The 17,234-nt window shown below is 45.4% G+C and overlaps 1 protein-coding gene across 1 annotated transcript; it reads right to left on the bottom strand.

Moving 5' to 3' along the window:
- Positions 1-389: 389 nt before the first annotated feature.
- LOC149274832 (valine--tRNA ligase, mitochondrial-like) lies at positions 390-17,117 on the bottom strand. The gene is made up of 34 exons (XM_089505218.1): positions 16,977-17,117; positions 16,440-16,521; positions 16,254-16,354; positions 15,645-15,766; positions 14,957-15,023; positions 14,413-14,510; positions 14,230-14,311; positions 13,860-13,979; positions 13,275-13,383; positions 13,096-13,184; positions 12,774-12,864; positions 12,411-12,538; positions 12,218-12,321; positions 11,796-11,877; positions 11,622-11,698; positions 11,151-11,229; positions 10,841-10,940; positions 10,276-10,346; positions 9,911-10,036; positions 9,721-9,825; positions 9,276-9,344; positions 9,075-9,153; positions 8,702-8,829; positions 8,285-8,437; positions 7,966-8,166; positions 7,307-7,453; positions 7,039-7,161; positions 6,362-6,466; positions 5,997-6,058; positions 4,548-4,693; positions 4,332-4,453; positions 3,228-3,536; positions 2,738-2,891; positions 390-643 (listed from the first exon to the last, which is right to left on the bottom strand). The coding sequence occupies exons 1-34, from the start codon at positions 17,115-17,117 to the stop codon at positions 390-392; spliced, it is 4,026 nt and encodes a 1,341-aa protein (XP_089361344.1).
- Between the last annotated feature and the right edge of the window lie 117 nt (positions 17,118-17,234).

Below are 17,234 nucleotides of genomic sequence, written 5' to 3'. Positions count from 1 at the left end.
GGTAATACAGTGAGGGGATTAAACATGCATGGGATAGACATACGGCTCCTGGATCTAAGACGAGGCCAGCGAATGATCTGCCGCCAGATTCTGAGCTTCTATGTAAGTGGGATTTTTGGGGGGGGTTGATTCTTTGGGGTAATAATTTTTGTACTGAAGCTCGAGGCTGGTGGCATCTTCAAAGCTTTTTTTTTTTTCTTCGCAAGGCCGTTCGCTGAATCACCGTCTCCCCCGCCCTATATTTTGGGATCCATGTAAAATCATACCTATAAACAATCACACCCATGGGTGTCAGCTCCCTGCGAGCCTCGCACACCCCGGTGAGACATGCTTTGTCAGGCTTCTGCTGACTTCCAAGCCAACGCCGGAGAAGAGCCATCTCCTCCCACTCAGCGAGCCTCATATAAACCTTCCCATTCGGGCGAAGCGGACTCTGTGTTCCCAAAGGAGGAGAGACCGGCCCTCGAGACCCAGACGGAATGGGTGGGATTCGTCACGCTGGGACCCTGCTGGTCTTGGCCGTCGGCCTCGATCTCTGCAGTAAGTGGCCGGAGTGGGGCTGAGGAACCTTCGCCGCCTTCAGATACATTTGGTGGTTTCACGTCGGATGGAATTCCAGCTCTTTGATAGAAAGTAGCAGTCGCTGAAAGGCAGGATTTCTCACCGCAGGGTAACAAAAATACCCCGGGCAGTAATAATAACTGGGGGGGTAACACCAGGCAACATAAGTTACTGGAGGAGGTATCATCTACACCTTTGACCTTCGTATTGCCACTCACTAGGGGGTATTAGCTAGTGATAGGTTGTGGTGATCACTAGAAGGGGGTATTAGTGGTAGGTTGTGGCGATCACTGGAAGGGGGTATTAGCTAGTGGTAGGTTGTGGTGATCACTGAAAGGGGAATTAGTTAGTGGTAGGTTGTGTCGATCACTGGAAGGGGGTATTAGTTAGTGGTAGGTTGTGGTGATCACTGGAAGGGGTATTAGCTAGCGGTAGGATCTGGTGATCACTAGAAGGGGGTATTAGTGGTAGGTTGAGTAGATCACTGGAAGGGGGTATTAGTTAGTGGTAGGTTGTGTCAATCACTGGAAGGGGGTATTAGTTAGTGGTAGGTTGTGTCGATCACTGGAAGGGGGTATTAGTTAGTGGTAGGTTGTGGTGATCACTGGAGGGGGGTATTAGTGGTAGGTTGTGTCGATCACTGGAAGGGGGTATTAGTTAGTGGTAGGTTGTGGTGATCACTAGAAGGGGGTATTAGCTAGCGGTAGGATCTGGTGATCACTAGAAGGGGGTATTAGTGGTAGGTTGTGTCGATCACTGGAAGGGGTATTAGTTAGTGGTAGGTTGAGTCGATCACTGGAAGGGGGTATTAGCTAGTGGAAGGATGTGGCAATTACTGGAAGGGGGTATTAGCTAGTGGTAGGTTGAGTCGATCACTGGAAGGGGGTATTAGCTAGTGTTAGTAAGTGGTAATAAGTAAGTAGCACTCAGGCAGTCTCTGTGAGCAGGATCGCATTTTATTTGTGCTTCGGTTCCATTCATCGTTCCCGCACTCTTCTAAGCTTTACTATAACACAAGCTGCAGGAGATCTCAACTCCTGCCATCTTTAGAAAGACATAAAGCTGGCTTAGCGTCCCGAGAGTTATACTCCTAGGCAGGTAGTAAATGAATTAAATAACTTACATCAAGCTCTGCTCTCACATTAATGAACGTTGTTTTGTGATCTTTAGATGCTGCAACACTGAAACTTTGCAGGGACCCCATTCAAAAATTGAGTGGACCCTCGGGTAAGTCACATACTTTAAATAACTGTAAGTTGTAATGTAATGTAAGAGAGTGTCCCTTTAATGTAGGGGTGGTGGATAAGTGAAACAGCCTTCCAGCAGAAGTGGTAGCAGTTAACCCAATGAGTGAATTGAAGCCTGGGACAGGCATAAGGTTATCCCAAATATTAAGCGAAGTCAACGACCAAGTAAAATGGGCCAAATAACCCTTTAGGCAAATAGTAAGCAGGTACGTGTAGATACCAGGAGTAGGATCTGTGTACTTTAGCAATATAACAACTATGCTATCATGGTAGGGCGACTGTGTGGCTCTTTAATCTTGGGTCACCTTCTATGATTTTAGATTGTTAGCTCACCAGGACCCCCCAACCTGTATCTCTATAAATCCAAATTGTTATATTTCATATTTACCCATTCCATAGATGACATCACGTAAATGTATAGTCATTAGTAACAATACAGTGTTTTAAGGTGTAGGTGAGTGTGCGTGTTAAGGTGAGTGTGCGTGTTAAGGTGAGTGTACGTGTTAAGGTGAGCGTGCGTGTTAAGGAGTGTGTGCGTTCCTGCTTGTCTGCTATGCATGCATTGTCAACAGGCAGACGCGGGCTTTCAAAACTAGTCCTATGCGTTGGCAATTGCAGTGACTGATGGTACGTTTGTATTTGTCCGTAAGTAATGAATGTATATATTATATATATTAATTGGTGTTACTCTTTCAGACCCTCTGGCACAATATCCTCCGTGTGATGGAACCCCAGGTTTCGCACGAATAACTGGCATCTCCACAGGTTGGTATCCTTTCCTGAATATCACTTATCCAATAGTCATCTGCTCAACAAAATTTGAGGACATCATCACTCCTTCTGCTTGTGTCACCCTCCCTCTAATATGCTACTCTATTCTCTCCATTCACTTCATCACAGGGGCTTCCGGAGAAACCGTTTTCCAGTACATGTCAAGTTCCCAAGGTTCTGGTAGTAGTTCGTCTTCATCTTCTGGAGTGGCATCAGGATCATCCAACCCTTGGCTTGGCTCTGTCGGTGGAGGCGGCTCTCAGTCCTCAGGCTCTCAGTCCTCAGGCTCTCACTCCTCAGGCTCTCAGTCCTCTGTTATTTTCGGCAGTTCATCCAACACAGTTATTCGGGGTAGTTCTGGATCAGTTGTAGTTTCAGGAGTTGGAGCAGGTGGTGGTGGTGGTGGTAGTTGGTCTGGGTCATCTTCTGGATCCATGGGAGGTGGAGGTATGTCTCAGCAAAACAATCAACCAGTGCGTGGAGGAGGATCATCTTCTGGATCCGTTAGTGGAGGAACAGGTGGTGGATTAGTATGGTCTGGTGGAGCTGGAGGAGGAGGAGGAGGAGGACAAGGAGGATGGGCAGGTGGAGGAAGCTCATCTCAGCAAAGCTCTGTGATATTTGGCGCTACACACAATGAAGTCATACGAGGAGGAGGAGCATCAGGCTCTGCTGGTGGTGGAGTAGCAACAGGAGGAGGACAAGGAGGATGGGCCGGTGGAGCTGGAGGTGGACAAGGAGGATGGGCCGGTGGTGGACAGGGAGGAGGAGCATCAGGCTCTGCTGGTGGTGGAGTAGCAACAGGAGGAGGACAGGGAGGATGGGCCGGTGGAGCTGGAGGTGGACAAGGAGGATGGGCCGGTGGAGCTGGTGGTGGACAGGGAGGATGGGCCGGTGGTGGACAGGGAGGAGGAGCATCAGGCTCTGCTGGTGGTGGAGTAGCAACAGGAGGATGGGCTGGTGGAGGACAAGGTGGATGGGCCGGTGGAGGACAATCTCAGCAGACTTCTGTTATCTTTGGAGCTGGTTCTCCCGATACTTTCAGACTTCCAGGTAATACGTGGCAATCTTACCACTTGTATTTACTCATTGAGCACCATATAATTGTGCGACCTTGTCATGTGATCTCCATGAAAATTTCACATTTTTTTAGCTCAAACAAGACCATACCTCGGGCCCTGGCTGGCCACCTGACAAACTGGGCACACATGGTGCATTGTGGGTCTCCAATTTAATTTAAATACAGTAAACTAAGTTCTTCAAGAACTCCAGGTGTTGTGGACTAAAAGTTTCAAGACCTTCCATGACGGAATGGGCAGAGAAATTAATTTATAGAATTTCTTTATGAAATGAGAGATATATAATGTTGTTACTTTGTATCAAAGTATTAGAGTCAATAGCCTTGGCTCAAGCTACTCATGACGTTGAACTTTTTGAGAGCCGGAGATGTGCGATGAGTCTCTCCATTCAGTCTTCTTTGATCCATTACCTGTTCTATAGGCGTTCACGCTTCACCTATTTCATTCCAGGAGGGATAAATCCCGCAGATGTACCAGTGTCACCTGGATGCGGTAAAAATGCGACGACAGGTGAGATATAAAGGAATTTGATTGATTTCTTGACCATTAGGACCATCTCACACCTGCCCATCTTGCCCTAATAGCTGTTGGGGGTGGGCAACACAGAACTATAAAGCTCAGTAAAATGTTTATACACAATCAGCTCGCTTCTTTTCCCATCTTAGGTTCTAACGCTGTTATTTTCGGAGCTACCGCTACGGATCAAATCAGAGGAGGCGGCGCAGGGGGCATCGGAGGTGGTGGTGCAGGAGGTGGTGGTGGATCTTCCCAGATCTCCCAATCTCAAGGGCTCGGCTTAAACAGCGGTCAAGGAATGAATCAAATATTAGGTGGAGGAGCTGGGAGTAACACCTTTGGAAGCTCTGTCATCTTTGGAGCAATAAATAACCAGCCTTCAAGAGGTGGTTCCGTTGGCACAGGAGGAAGTATAAGCGGGAGCTCTTCTGGAGGATCGTGGTCTTCTGGTGGGTCTTCTGGTGGAGTCGGAGGTTCTTCAGGTGGAACTGGCGGGTCTTCTGGTGAGTAGTAAGAGCTCTAAAATGGCCAGGATGATGGGCAAGCACTAGATGGCATAGTTCCCACTTAGTTCTCCCCATTTTAACAAATGGCAATGTACTTACATAGACATATACATTGGGTGGTTATCGCTGCTATAGCACCTGGGGAATGTTAATTGCAATTTATCCTTACTTCCTACAGGTTCTTCACAGTCGGGGTTGAAATTCCCCCAGTCGGGCCGGTAGATCCATGCTGGAAGCCACATCAGTAATTTGGTAAGTTGTCCAAAGCAGATGAAAGAGTAGGGTATGGGCTACTGTCTATGAAGCGAATCAAGCAGCCAAGTAACAGAGAAACGTTACAACAAGCGACCATAATCTAAAAATAGAGGGTCAGAGGCTTAGATGGAATGTAAGGAAGTTTTACTTTATGGAGAGGGAGGTTGATAAGTAGAACTGCCTCCCAGCAGAAGTGGTAGAGGCTAATACAGTGAGGGAACTTAAACATGCATAGGATAGGCATATGGCTCCCTAAACTAAGACAAGACTACATGTACCAAAATTCTACGATTGTAATGCTAGGAAAACTCAAAAAAAATAAGAGAAGGGGCCCTGACTCCTATGAGCTTACAATCTATTACTGGATGTCAATTGCAACATACTGACTTCTTTTCTTGTTTCCCTTTAACAGGAATTTCCGATTCCACCTCCCATCAACCACTGTACAAAACCAATTAGAAAGAGAAATGTATATATTTATTTTTGTACCAAATCTCCCCGTTTCAGCCATTTCCTAGTTTGACAAAATGAATCATCGTGCGTACAGGTGCGTGAATGCACCAGCCGTCCAGACGGATCCTTGGCTGCGATTTTGTGGTCAGTTTAGACCTTGACCTTTTGTTTTTAGTCGTTAGATTAGCCCCACCGTTTGTTATATTGCTTTGTTTTGTATCTGTAACTTGAAAATAAAACTTAAAGCCTGAATTTCAAAACTTTCCTTGAGAAATAAAACCGCAGGTGGGGCTTTGTGGACCGTTAACCGTTTCTAAAGAGGTCAACATATTCCTCTCCAAGGTATTGCACGCCTGTGTATGGGCAGAAATAACAGAAAATAGGGATTTCACAATATGATGAATATCAGGTATTCAAATAAATGCACGCTTGAGTGACAAAATTATAAAAAAAAAATTGTAAAATCTTTGTTTTATTACTTTCACAGTAATTTATAGTACATTGCTCCCAGGATGCCAAACACTGGATAAAATAGCCTGCAATACACACAGTGACCACACGGCGTCACTATGGAGTTTTATGGTTGCAAAGTGTTTGCATCTCCTAACATGCGCTGTAAAGTCTCTATGGTACGCTGGATTCTAGAGATTTTCTGCTGAAGAGACTTGTCCTGCACAGAAATTGAGCAGAGAAAGATATTATTTATTCTTTAGTGGCTTTCGCCAAAGAATAAAAATCACAAAACCCAGAGCACTATGGGTATGGCAACTTAGACAGGCCCTTCATTCACACGCTCTATGTTAAGTGACGCTGGGGTAATTGGACAAACAATAGCTTCTTATCAGAAATAGGGTGAGCTAGAATGAGCTGCTCCTTTTAAAGCCCTCAGGATTAAACTTTTACCCCGATAACAAGTAGACAACCTGCAAGGATCTAATGAACTGTGAGGACAGAACTAGCCACAGACGTATACCTCGGTATCTTCTGTCTTGTTCCTCATCTTTTCCTGAAGCTCGCGTTGTAACTTCTGATGCTTGGACTTCAATTTGATGAGATCTGAAGGAGGATCAACAAGACCCTGGGCAAGAGACAGAGCAGAGAATGTGAATTCTGAAAGGGGGCCAACATTCACGTTGTGTATCGCCAGCGGGAGCCACGACCTCAGGAGAGATACATAAACACGTAGAGGTTCCTAACCCATATGCATCAATTGTGACACCTGGCCCATGGAGACAGACAGTCTTTGGCAGTCCATACTCGCCACGGGATTACTTGTGTCTTGCAAAAGACATTCTTCCATTACATTTCATGGGAACCGGCAAACAGGCAGTGGGCCAAGTGCATAAATAGCAATCCTGGGGCAACATTCTAAAAGGTAAATCAATCGCCATGGAAACCAGTAGAATTGTTGGGCTGCTCCATATTTAGAATGTTTCCACAGTATCACCCTATACAGCTACTCTACATTGGAGTGGAATAAGACTCAATCACAGTTCCGAAGAGCTTGTTGTTGTTCTGATTGGATAACAATGTTGATGGTTCCTAGAAAACCAACACGCGAGAGGAATGGGAAGGCGTCACAGACCTGTAGATTTAGGTGAACATGGCAGTTTTCAGTCACTTCTCCTATGGCCCACCCAGGAGGGTCACCGTGCTGAAGTCCACCCTGTGACAGGTGGAGATGAAGGGGACCGGAGAGGGACAGAGTCTGGAGTGGCGCGAGGAACGCCTGGAGAGACTGGAGATCTTCTTGTAGGGAGCAGAAGACATGGACTAATATGAAAACAAAAGGGGGCAAGATAGACATCAGAGAGAGAGAGACACACATTGGGGTAAATGTGGGAAGAGGGGACAAGAGAGAAATTATTAAATATGTTAAATATTTCCTGTTCTGTCTCATTTAAAATGGCAGACTAACATGTAAATATAGGCCTGTATACCAGACAATCCCACCTTCTGGTCGTGCCTTGGTCATGTTGTATTCGCTTCTTAAGTTGCGCAGCGCTCGGATCACGGACTGGACAAAGTCAAATTGGCGGACTTCCTCGGGGTACAGCCAGTGAGCCTGCGTAGAAAGCCCAATTTAATTAGCTGCACTACTGTGTGAGCTAATGCCCGGCCAATCAGCGCTTGTCAGGGGCAGGCTGGTGATGTCCTGGTACCGGTGACCACGTCTATGAAGAGAAGCCAAGTCTCCAATGCAAATAAGCAAATAGTGGAGGTAGCATAAATAATATAAAATAAAAACACAGGTACAAATCGGTCGTGGGGGGGTGGGGTGCTTTCTAGTGATTACTCCCAAGCCTTGGCATAAGAGCTTACAGTCACAATAATGGAGATTCCAGGTCACTGTCAGCATCCCTCTGCCCCAAACAACAAAGTAAATGTGTAATGCAATATGTACTAAAACCAAATACACACAGCAATGACCCTTGTAAGGTCCTCCTATTTTGGGGTCATGTCCCCCTCTCACTTACAGACGTCCCAAGAACACAAAAACTGAACGCAGGGAAACACGATGATGCCCTTCCACTGCAACACTTGTCAATACTTGGAATCCGTATAGTTATTGCTTACCGTGTGAAGGGGGCTGGGGTATTCGGCCACACAAACACTAGGCGCCCGTATTACATCGGCCGAGGGGAGTCGTTGCCATAGCTCTTCCGATAAGAAAGGTGTAAATGGGGAGAGCAGACGGAGCGTTAGTTCTGCTCCCCGGTAGAGCACTTGGCGAGCATCAGAAGCATGAGGCCCCTTCAAGACGGGTTTCACGGCTTCCTTATGAGTGGAGAAGTAAATCGAAACAAAATTAGAAAAAAGTTAACAAAAAAAAAAGTTATTTCACCAAGATACATTTTTAATTGGTCCCCTGTTCACCGTGGTGACCGTCACTCACCAAATAGACGTCACAGTAATTCTGCACCCAGAACGCCTGGATGGCTCCGGCGGCAACATGAATGTCGTAGGTCTGAAGTCTCCTCTCGCATTCCTCCGTCAGCTGCCGCAAACGGTCCAGAAGCCACCGGTCCACGGGAGCGACCGGCCTGAGCTGGGACAGTCACGATAGGAGAGAGTGTCAGCAGCTGGGCAAAGCCTCCGTCCTTACTGAAGCCAGCATTATTTCCATTATATACATTTTGCAAACGCATGGGGGGGAAATTCTGCCCAATCATCTCTATCTATTTGCCCCTTTAAGCAGATTGGTGTCTTGCAAGCAAGTTGATTAATGTAACAAAAGTATCAATATTGATCCAATAGAATCAATAATCAGACCAATGATGATTTCCTATTCGATCCTGTTTGGGGAAATTACCTCTTCCATGGGGACGGGAGCGAAATCCTCGCCAAGAGCAGAAAGCGCGAACTTCACCCCATTCCAGATTTTGTTACAGAAATGGCGAACAGCAAGGACCGAAGCAACATCCAGGTTAACGTCATCCCCTTAAACAAACGGAGAAACACGGTAAGCCTTTCTACGCTTTACGGATTACGCACATAACCTCTAACCAGGGGTCAAAGCCGGGCAGTCGTCAAACAACTAAACCAAGAGAACAGCGCACGCCCCAACAGAAATCCAAAATGTTAAGTCCACATTTCGGCTGAATGGCCTACATCGGGGCCAGAAATTAAAATATATAGAAGATTATTATTGGCTTTTAGCCGTCATACTGCCAATGGAGCGTCACCTTGGACTCTGTAGGAGCAAAGAGCGAATCTCAGAGCATCCGTCCCGCACTCCGGGATCCCCCGCGGATAGTCCTTCAGCTGTGAGAAGAGATAGCGGTGGAGACAGGGGCGAAACCATGTGCTTAAAATGTAATTTTATTAAACTTAAAAAAACACAATGTTACGAATGTGATTATTACTTCATTTCATTTAAAACTCACCAATCCAGCTTCTGCCACTTTCAACTCCCGAGGATCTAGATTCCCGTCTTTTAATTTTTGCTGCAAACCCTGAAAAAGCGATGGCGTCAGATAGCGGTAATTGTCGAAGCGGGACCGCCACATGATCTGGTGATATACGGCGGCGTTTATCCCAGTGTCGTGAAACGGTCCATGTCCCGAGTGACAGAACGTGGCTCGTATCACAGCGACAGATAGCAATGACAATTCGAAGAGGATACAGGTTACCCATGGGACGGGTCGATCAGCGTATCCTCCGTACCAATACCCACTTTTGTGCCCCAAAATTCCCTTTATGTCCCTTAAATGACCCCAGAGCATGAGCTTTTATCAGCAGGGCCTCAGTGTAACCAGCGCTGTTGGTTGGTATTTAATGTACACCGCCATGGAACATGCAGGCGCTCTTATTACAAACAGATGGTATTACCTCCAAGGATATTCCAGTCATCACATCTAGAGGATCAAGTACATTGCCCAGAGATTTGCTCATCTTCCTACCGTGGGCATCTCTGACCATAGAGTGCAGGAGGACCTGAAAGTACAGACAGAAAACGTCCCCCATCTCTCATCCGGAGCGCGTCCTCCTTCTCACCAAACGTACATAGAAAAAGGTTTACCTCCCTGAACGGTAAGCGTCCCGTAAGCTGCTCCCCCAACATTACCATTCGAGCCACCCAAAAGAACAGCAAATCGCTCCCGGTCTCCAGAAGGGAATTCGGATAAAAGGCTTGGAAATCCTGGGTCTGCAACGGAGCAAAAATAAAAGACATTGCAGGGTATGAAGGCTTGAAGTTCCCATTAAACAAACCAAAGCTCCAAACAGCACAATGCATGCCATGCCAACTCACCATAGGGAATAAGGAATTATTATTTATTGTTTTATATAGCACCATCATATTCCGCAGCAATGTACAATGGGTAAACAAGACATAACAAGTAGTGTATATATATATATATATATATATATATATCATAAACTTACATGCCCTGGCCAGCCCAGCATGGCAAAGGGGAAAAGAGCTGATGAGAACCACGTATCAAGAACATCTTCATCTAGAAATGAACATACAAGAGCTGAACGTCACGTTACACAAAAGCCAACAAAAAAGGACTTTAGATTCACTACATCCATAATGCACAGCTGTAGAAGAATAAAAAGTAATATAATATATGTATCTATATATATATATATATATAAATATATATATATATATATATATATATTAAAGAGGCTTTTATTTTTTTATATAAAGGTGCAGCTGGAATATTTTAATCAGTTTTTTTCTTTCCCATGCAGCTTTACGGCTGATCAACTTTAAAGACCAGCGTTTCCGGGCAGCTCCCGAGAGCTGAGAGCGAACGTCTAGAACTATACAGTGCATGCAGGCAAGACCGGACTGGAAAGCAGCTTGTAATCGGAAACGTGCAGCCTGCTTTCTCGGAGTACATTTCAAACAACAGTTTTTGACTGTATAAAAGAAAAAAAAACGAAAAAAAAAAAACAACTTATATTAAATTTGTTAAGCACCTCAAAAAACAATTCTCACCTCTCTTTAGAAGAAGTTCCTCCTCTGGTCTCCCCAAAGTCTCGGCTGCTTTTCTTCTGGCTTCCGCCTCGCTGCGGGCAGCTACCCAGAATCCTTCAGTCTCACCACAGAGGTTCTAAGACCCATAAAAACCAATAAATCAACAGACTGCTTTAATATCATAGGGCTTGTTGACATGAGACAGTTCGGACTGTGTATTTTATAACCCAGTGCCGCATGAGATACAGAGACATATTTATTTTGCTCGGAATAATGCGGCAAATAAGCAATTTATAGCAACACAAGATGATTGCATGGCGCCTCGGTTTACCTGCTCCGGCCCCTGAACCGTCACACAATAAGCCGGAATCTGATGTCCCCACCAAAGCTGACGTGAAATACACCAATCGCTTTAAATAAAAAAGGTAAATTATAAAAGGTGATTTTTTAAACATCATAAAACATGTGAATAAAGTGCACATACAATTCCACAAAACATACATGTCTAGCCCACGGTATGCTTACACCACGGGATGCTTCTATGACTACTTTTACAAATAGGAGGGTCCACAGAACAAGCCCCCCCCTCTAATACAAAATAATTGTTTATGGATATAATTATCCACCAGGAAGCAATTTTCTGTGGACGCTATTATTTCCACTTCTATTTTCATCGGTGAAAGACTTTATTTGAATCCAAGGTGTTCTTAAAGCGGCAGAGGAACTCTGAGGGTCTGCATGCCGGAAAGGTACGGGCTACGGTCAATTCTAGTAAGATGCAGAGATATCCGTTGTGGGACACCTTATGTTCGAGAGCCAGTTCCTCCAGTTCTTCTGGTGATACGATGGGGTCATCTTCAAACGTCCCGAATCCACAGCCTAGGGGAGGAAAGGAGGCAGGTCGGAAGAAGTGTAAAGGGTTAAAAGGGCTGGGGGACAGGGGTAGAAAGAGGGAAAGGGTTTTGGCGTCTCTTACCTCTAGAGCCTTTTGCGCCATATCATCGCAATTGACAAACCACTGGCTTTTCAGCAGATGTTCAATGACGTCGCCGGAACGGCTGGGAAAGGGGGATTGATATACGTCAGTCTATATGAACGTTAACACAGAAATACCCAAAGAGATGCAATAAATGCGGCTCCAACCCTATGCAGTTTCATGCTACGTAGGGAGCAGCGGCTGCGTGCAAACCACGGACCCCATGGAACGGCTGGAAATGAGAAGCCCCCTTATTCGTATTTTACTAAGGTATGATTTAATTTGCCGGCTACTTAAAAATGAGCCAGTTTTGGAAGGAAAAAAAACCCTTTAGAATGCAGAGATAGACGCCTGTAAGGACTCAATTCAAGGCGCATGTAACACATCAAAGAGAAGCGAGCTGCAGATTGTAGCTGCCTTACCTGCAGATGGGAAGGAGCAGCGCATGTTCACAGTCTCCTCTGTAAAGACCTCTCTCCTTTAGCGCAGAGAGAACTTGTTCCCGCGCATCAAATCTCTTCACCCCCTGCAGGGCACACAGCGAGGGAATTAGAAAGGTGCAGAGAGAGAGAGACCGCGGGGGTTACATAGAGATACGCAGAGGGAGACGCAAACCTGAATCCAGTCTCCGCCGGCCTCCGTCATCGCTCCGTCCTCCCCAATCACAGACACCATGGGTAGCGAAAGGGCCTGCGCCATCTCGAAATCCACCAGGCTGTGGGCAGGAGTCACCTTTACGGCTCCTGCAAGCAACCGGCAGATTTAATACCCACGATTGTGGCCCTCGCCCCTTCTCGTTACTACGCAATGACACTTTCAGTGGGTGAATGTAAATGTATAACACTTCCATGCTTCATATCGATGCGTTCGGATACGGTACGGAATCTCTTGACCGCGGCCGTGGCGATGATACGCGGGAGACGGGTTTTTTCATTCTCATATCTACATGACTGAAGAACGACGTAGAAGAATAATTACCTGTGCCAAACTCAGGGTTCACAAGTTCGTGGGTAACAACTGGGATTAACCGCCCTGAAAACGGGTGACGTAGCCTTTTTCCATGAAATTTCTAAAATTGTAACAATGTTATACCTGGATTTAATGTCAAATATTGGGAGGGAAAACACAATTTCCAGGATATGTCTCAACTAAAATCTACAAAACAGCGGATAAATCTTTAAAATAAAGAGAGATCGTGCATTAGTCCTACAACACATTCATCACCTGCCTTTCTAAGCTTTTCTTTGGCTTATCAAGCCTCATCACATCTTCTCAGGACCAACAAGTCCCCCAAACTCACCAGGTATCTTGGATCATCTGGGTGGACGGCCACCGCTGTATCGCCCAACATGGTCTCAGGACGAGTGGTGGCTACAGTTATCTCGTCATCTGGCCGGGGGTGAGAGAGGGGGTATTACACAGAGGTGGCGAGTAAGGGACGGTCTATGAGAATAACCAACGGCGTCTTGGATGTTTTACCTCCCTCCTCTGTGGGATAAGCGAAGCTGAACAGGAGGCCAAAGGGAACCTTTCTTTGGTAGCCTGGGACAAAGAGGTTCGTCTTCCCGGTCAGGGGTCGGCTCTCCACCTGCATAGGGCGAGAATTAGGAGATTGGATCCATGTGTACGGAAGCTGGTGTTATGTGTGTGTGAATGCACAGGCTTGTCCCTTTCAATGGGCTGCATATCTGCGTATGCATGTGTGTCTCTGTATTTCAATGCAGCAAGTAAAGCAGTACCTCTGCTGCCACGATCATATCTGTCAGACAAGACGACATGACGACATTTACATATATTTGAAGATTCAGCATTGCTTTACAGCTTTGTGGGAATAAAAATGTGGCTCTGTCTGTGGAGCACTCGCTGAGCCCTTTACATATGCTTATTCCGGACACGACTAACTGGAGTGTTCCGATTCCAAGCTGAACGGTGCTTCCTCCTTCAGTCTCTTTGAATAAAAAAAATAAAATAAGCGTTGTGGAACTCTAAAAAGGAAACAGTTATCCTGCCGAGAACTGAACGCTGTGGTGTGATTTGTTAAAGCGTTGTGTATTATGGCCTCACCTCTATATCAGATATAGCAGAGCGTAGAGTACAGGACCAGTTCACGAGACGTCGGCGACGAGAAACCAAACCATCGTCATATAGCTGGACAAACGCTTCGGTAACCGCCCGGGAAAATGTCTACAGCGTAAAGGATATCAACAATGAGAATAAAAAAATTAAAAAGCTGGGAGTCTGCCCCTCCCCCTGTGGGGTGACACAAGCAGAAGTTTTTGGGCGTCTGTCCCTCCCCCGAGGGGTCACACAGACAGAAGGGGGCTTGGAATCTGCCCCCCCCTCTGTGGGGTCACACTGACAAAAGGGGGGTTCGAGTCTGTCCCTCCCCCTGCCGGGAGACACCGCAGGAACGGCCTTGATGACGGACACTTACTTCATCCATAGTGAAGCAGCTCCTCTCCCAGTCCAAGGAAGCGCCAAGGGACTTGAGCTGATGATAAATTCTATCTCCTTTCCTGAAAAGACAAAACATAATCATTGACATCACACGCGATACAAACACGTCTGCAACGGTAACAGCCGAACGATCGGGGGGGGGGGGGGGGGGGACACGCACTCTTCCTTCCACTCCCAGACGGATTCCAAAAACTTCTCCCGACCGAGATCATGGCGTGAAAGACTTTGTTCTTTCCACAACTTCTTCTCCACCACGGCCTTTGGGGACAGAAGAGACAGGGGAACGTTCACTAAGCATGACTTTCCTCGTGGAGTACTGTGTTTAGCTTTACCAATATGAAGGGCTGAGCTGGCCCTGAATACTGCATTGTTCAATGAATGAGAAAATCTTTGCATTATACCAGACCAATACTTTACAGATCCTACTGCAGGAGAAACTCCCTGGAGCCGGCCCGTATCATTTATAAGACCCATCCGGCCCCCATCTAGCCTACCTGTTTCTGCTGCTGTAGAGACTCAAACCTTAATCAGTCGTTGGTCTCGTCTTAGATTGAGGAGCAGTATGTCTATCCCATGCATGATTAATACCCTCACTGTATTACCCTCTACCATGTCTGCTGGGAGCCTGTTCCACTTATCTACCACACTGTTACTTTCTTGCAATCTAAGTAAATCTAAAGCGAGTTGGGAAGTGTTGGCTTGACCTGTGTCGCAATTCCAGCATGATCTGAACCGGGAACCCATAAGACCTTCTGACCCTTCATTCTCCTCCTGTAATGAAATAAAACAAAACTTATGCACGTCGTAACTTACGATTCTACATTTAATAATTTATTACTTGCATACAAATCCATATATAATCTATCTCAGGATCCTCTTATAAATTAGTGGACTTTAGAACTCCTAACATACCCACACTGGCTGACCCACTTCAATAATTGGTGCAATTAATATATTCTGCCCTTTACAAAGTTTAGACCTAATAATAAATTGGTATAAATATATATATATATATATATATATATACATACACACACACACACATACATACATATACACACACGTATATACACACTTTTTTTTTTACTTTAATTTTTAACATTTTGACTTTCAAGCATTACATGATGACGTAATGAGAACAAAGAGAGTATAATGGAATAAAATGACTCCATCCATTAGTTCAGCAAATACTAAGAGAGTTACATAAAGGAAAAAAATAAATATATATATATATATATATATATATAAACAAACAACAACAACATAAAATGTAAAGGAAACAAATGGGCATAAATAATAAAGAATATCTATACAAATGTTTTTTATGTAGATTTGCGGCTTTTCAAGCTAAGCCTGCGCTGATGGTGCTAAAATAAATAAACGCGCACTCACCAGCGGACAAGCGAGTCCTCAATGGCGACAGTAAGTGCATGTCCAAGATGCAGGGAACCCGTGACATTTGGTGGAGGGATGCAAAGAGCGAAGGTTTCTTGAGTAGCATGCGGCTGGATTTTCTGAAAATAATTAAACGGACATTAAATGAAACTTTTTTCATTCATCAGCAAGGAAACCCGAATTCCTCTCCGTGAAACAAGCCAAGTGAAGTCACTCATCCGATTCAAAAAGCTGCTGCTGCCTTCTGCCAGGAGGGCAGAATAACTGGGTACATTGCGCATGCATGAGGTTCAGATACCCCATAATGGCAGGGCTCAGGATTTAACCCCTGCTAAGTAAAAGCTAAAAGCCCACAACACTGGATGAGGTGGAGTACAGGCTTTGGAATGGTACAATAATATATGCTGGACGCTGATGAAGAAAGAAAGAATTCCCAATGAAATTATGTACACGTACCCACATATACACACACACACACGCGTACCTACATAAACTATATTAAAGTTATTCCCGCATGGATACCGGATTCTGTAATCATCCTAGTTTGGCAGATAAACCTAATCCATCAGAACTAAAAGAGAATACATTTAAAGCCTCCGCACTCACCTGGACCTCTGGTTTAAAGAAACCTTGTTTAACCCACCAGGAATACCACGCAGCCTCAACATAGCCGGGGCTATAGGAAGGAGGAAGAGGCGCGCACGTATCTGGAAGAACAGACATAATCGGTTATCGGGCAGTATGAATGGCTGCGTAAATAGCATGGGGACGCCTTCTCTCCCCCATGCTAACCTTTCTTGTCTCCCGGCTCTGTGTGCTTTTCATACTTTATCACCTCTTTCTCCTTCCAGTGCTGACCTTTGGTGGAAATAACCTGCCAGTAAAAAATGGACAAACACCGTAAAGAAAGGACTTTCCAGCTTCATGAAGTTTCAAAAGCCCTGAAAATCATCTGGTAATAAACATTAGCGTAATTATATCGGTAGATCGTCAGTCAATCTCTCCTTTACTTTTGAATTTGTCCGGAACCTGGTTACCCAAAACTGAAAAACAATTCTTGGGAGAAAAGTAACCACAGCATTTAAAATTGTATTATTAGCGGAAAAAAATAAGAAATCAAGAAAAGAAAGAGTCATTTCCGAGATGGAAGGCATTTTATCTTGATTGTAAGCTCCTTTGAGCAGGGCCCTCCTTACCTCTTCTTTCTGTAAGTCAAAGTGTTATGTTATGTACCACTTGTTATGTACTGTTTTCCCATTGTACAGCGCTGTGGAATATGACGGCGCTATATAAAACTATAAATAATAGTCACAGTATGAAGGCAGGTACCTGAGCGGCTCTCTCCTCCTGCAGATTCTGTTGCCTTTGCTTTCGTTCTTCTCTTCTAATTCGCTCCCTGAGGCTTGAAGCCCCCCTGCGGGGGTATATTTGGAAGCCATTGCGGTTGGTGCCTGTAACGAGGCGGATCATGGGAGAAGGATGAAGACCTGGTGAGATAACGGGAGATCAGGGTGAGTGTGCGACGGACGCCTGGGCTTTAAACTCCGGAACCGCGGGAACTTTCGCTATGAATGAGTTCAGTCCGTG

This window comes from Sceloporus occidentalis, unplaced genomic scaffold (assembly GCF_023333645.1).
Source record: "Sceloporus occidentalis isolate IW3139 unplaced genomic scaffold, rSceOcc1.0.p SCAF_318, whole genome shotgun sequence".
Lineage (NCBI taxonomy): Eukaryota > Metazoa > Chordata > Lepidosauria > Squamata > Phrynosomatidae > Sceloporus > Sceloporus occidentalis.
This window is presented reverse-complemented; position numbering and strand designations above follow the sequence as displayed.

Coding starts and splice junctions, on each gene's coding strand:
- LOC149274832 (XM_089505218.1), bottom strand. CDS start 17,117: ATGATCCGCCTCGTTACAGGCACCAACCGCAATGGCTTCCAAATATAC. Junction 15,767..16,253: donor TCTTTAAACCAGAGGTCCAG/GTGAGTGCGGAG, acceptor AATTATTTTCAG/AAAATCCAGCCGCATGCTAC. Junction 12,865..13,095: donor CAGATGATCCAAGATACCTG/GTGAGTTTGGGG, acceptor TTACAATTTTAG/AAATTTCATGGAAAAAGGCT.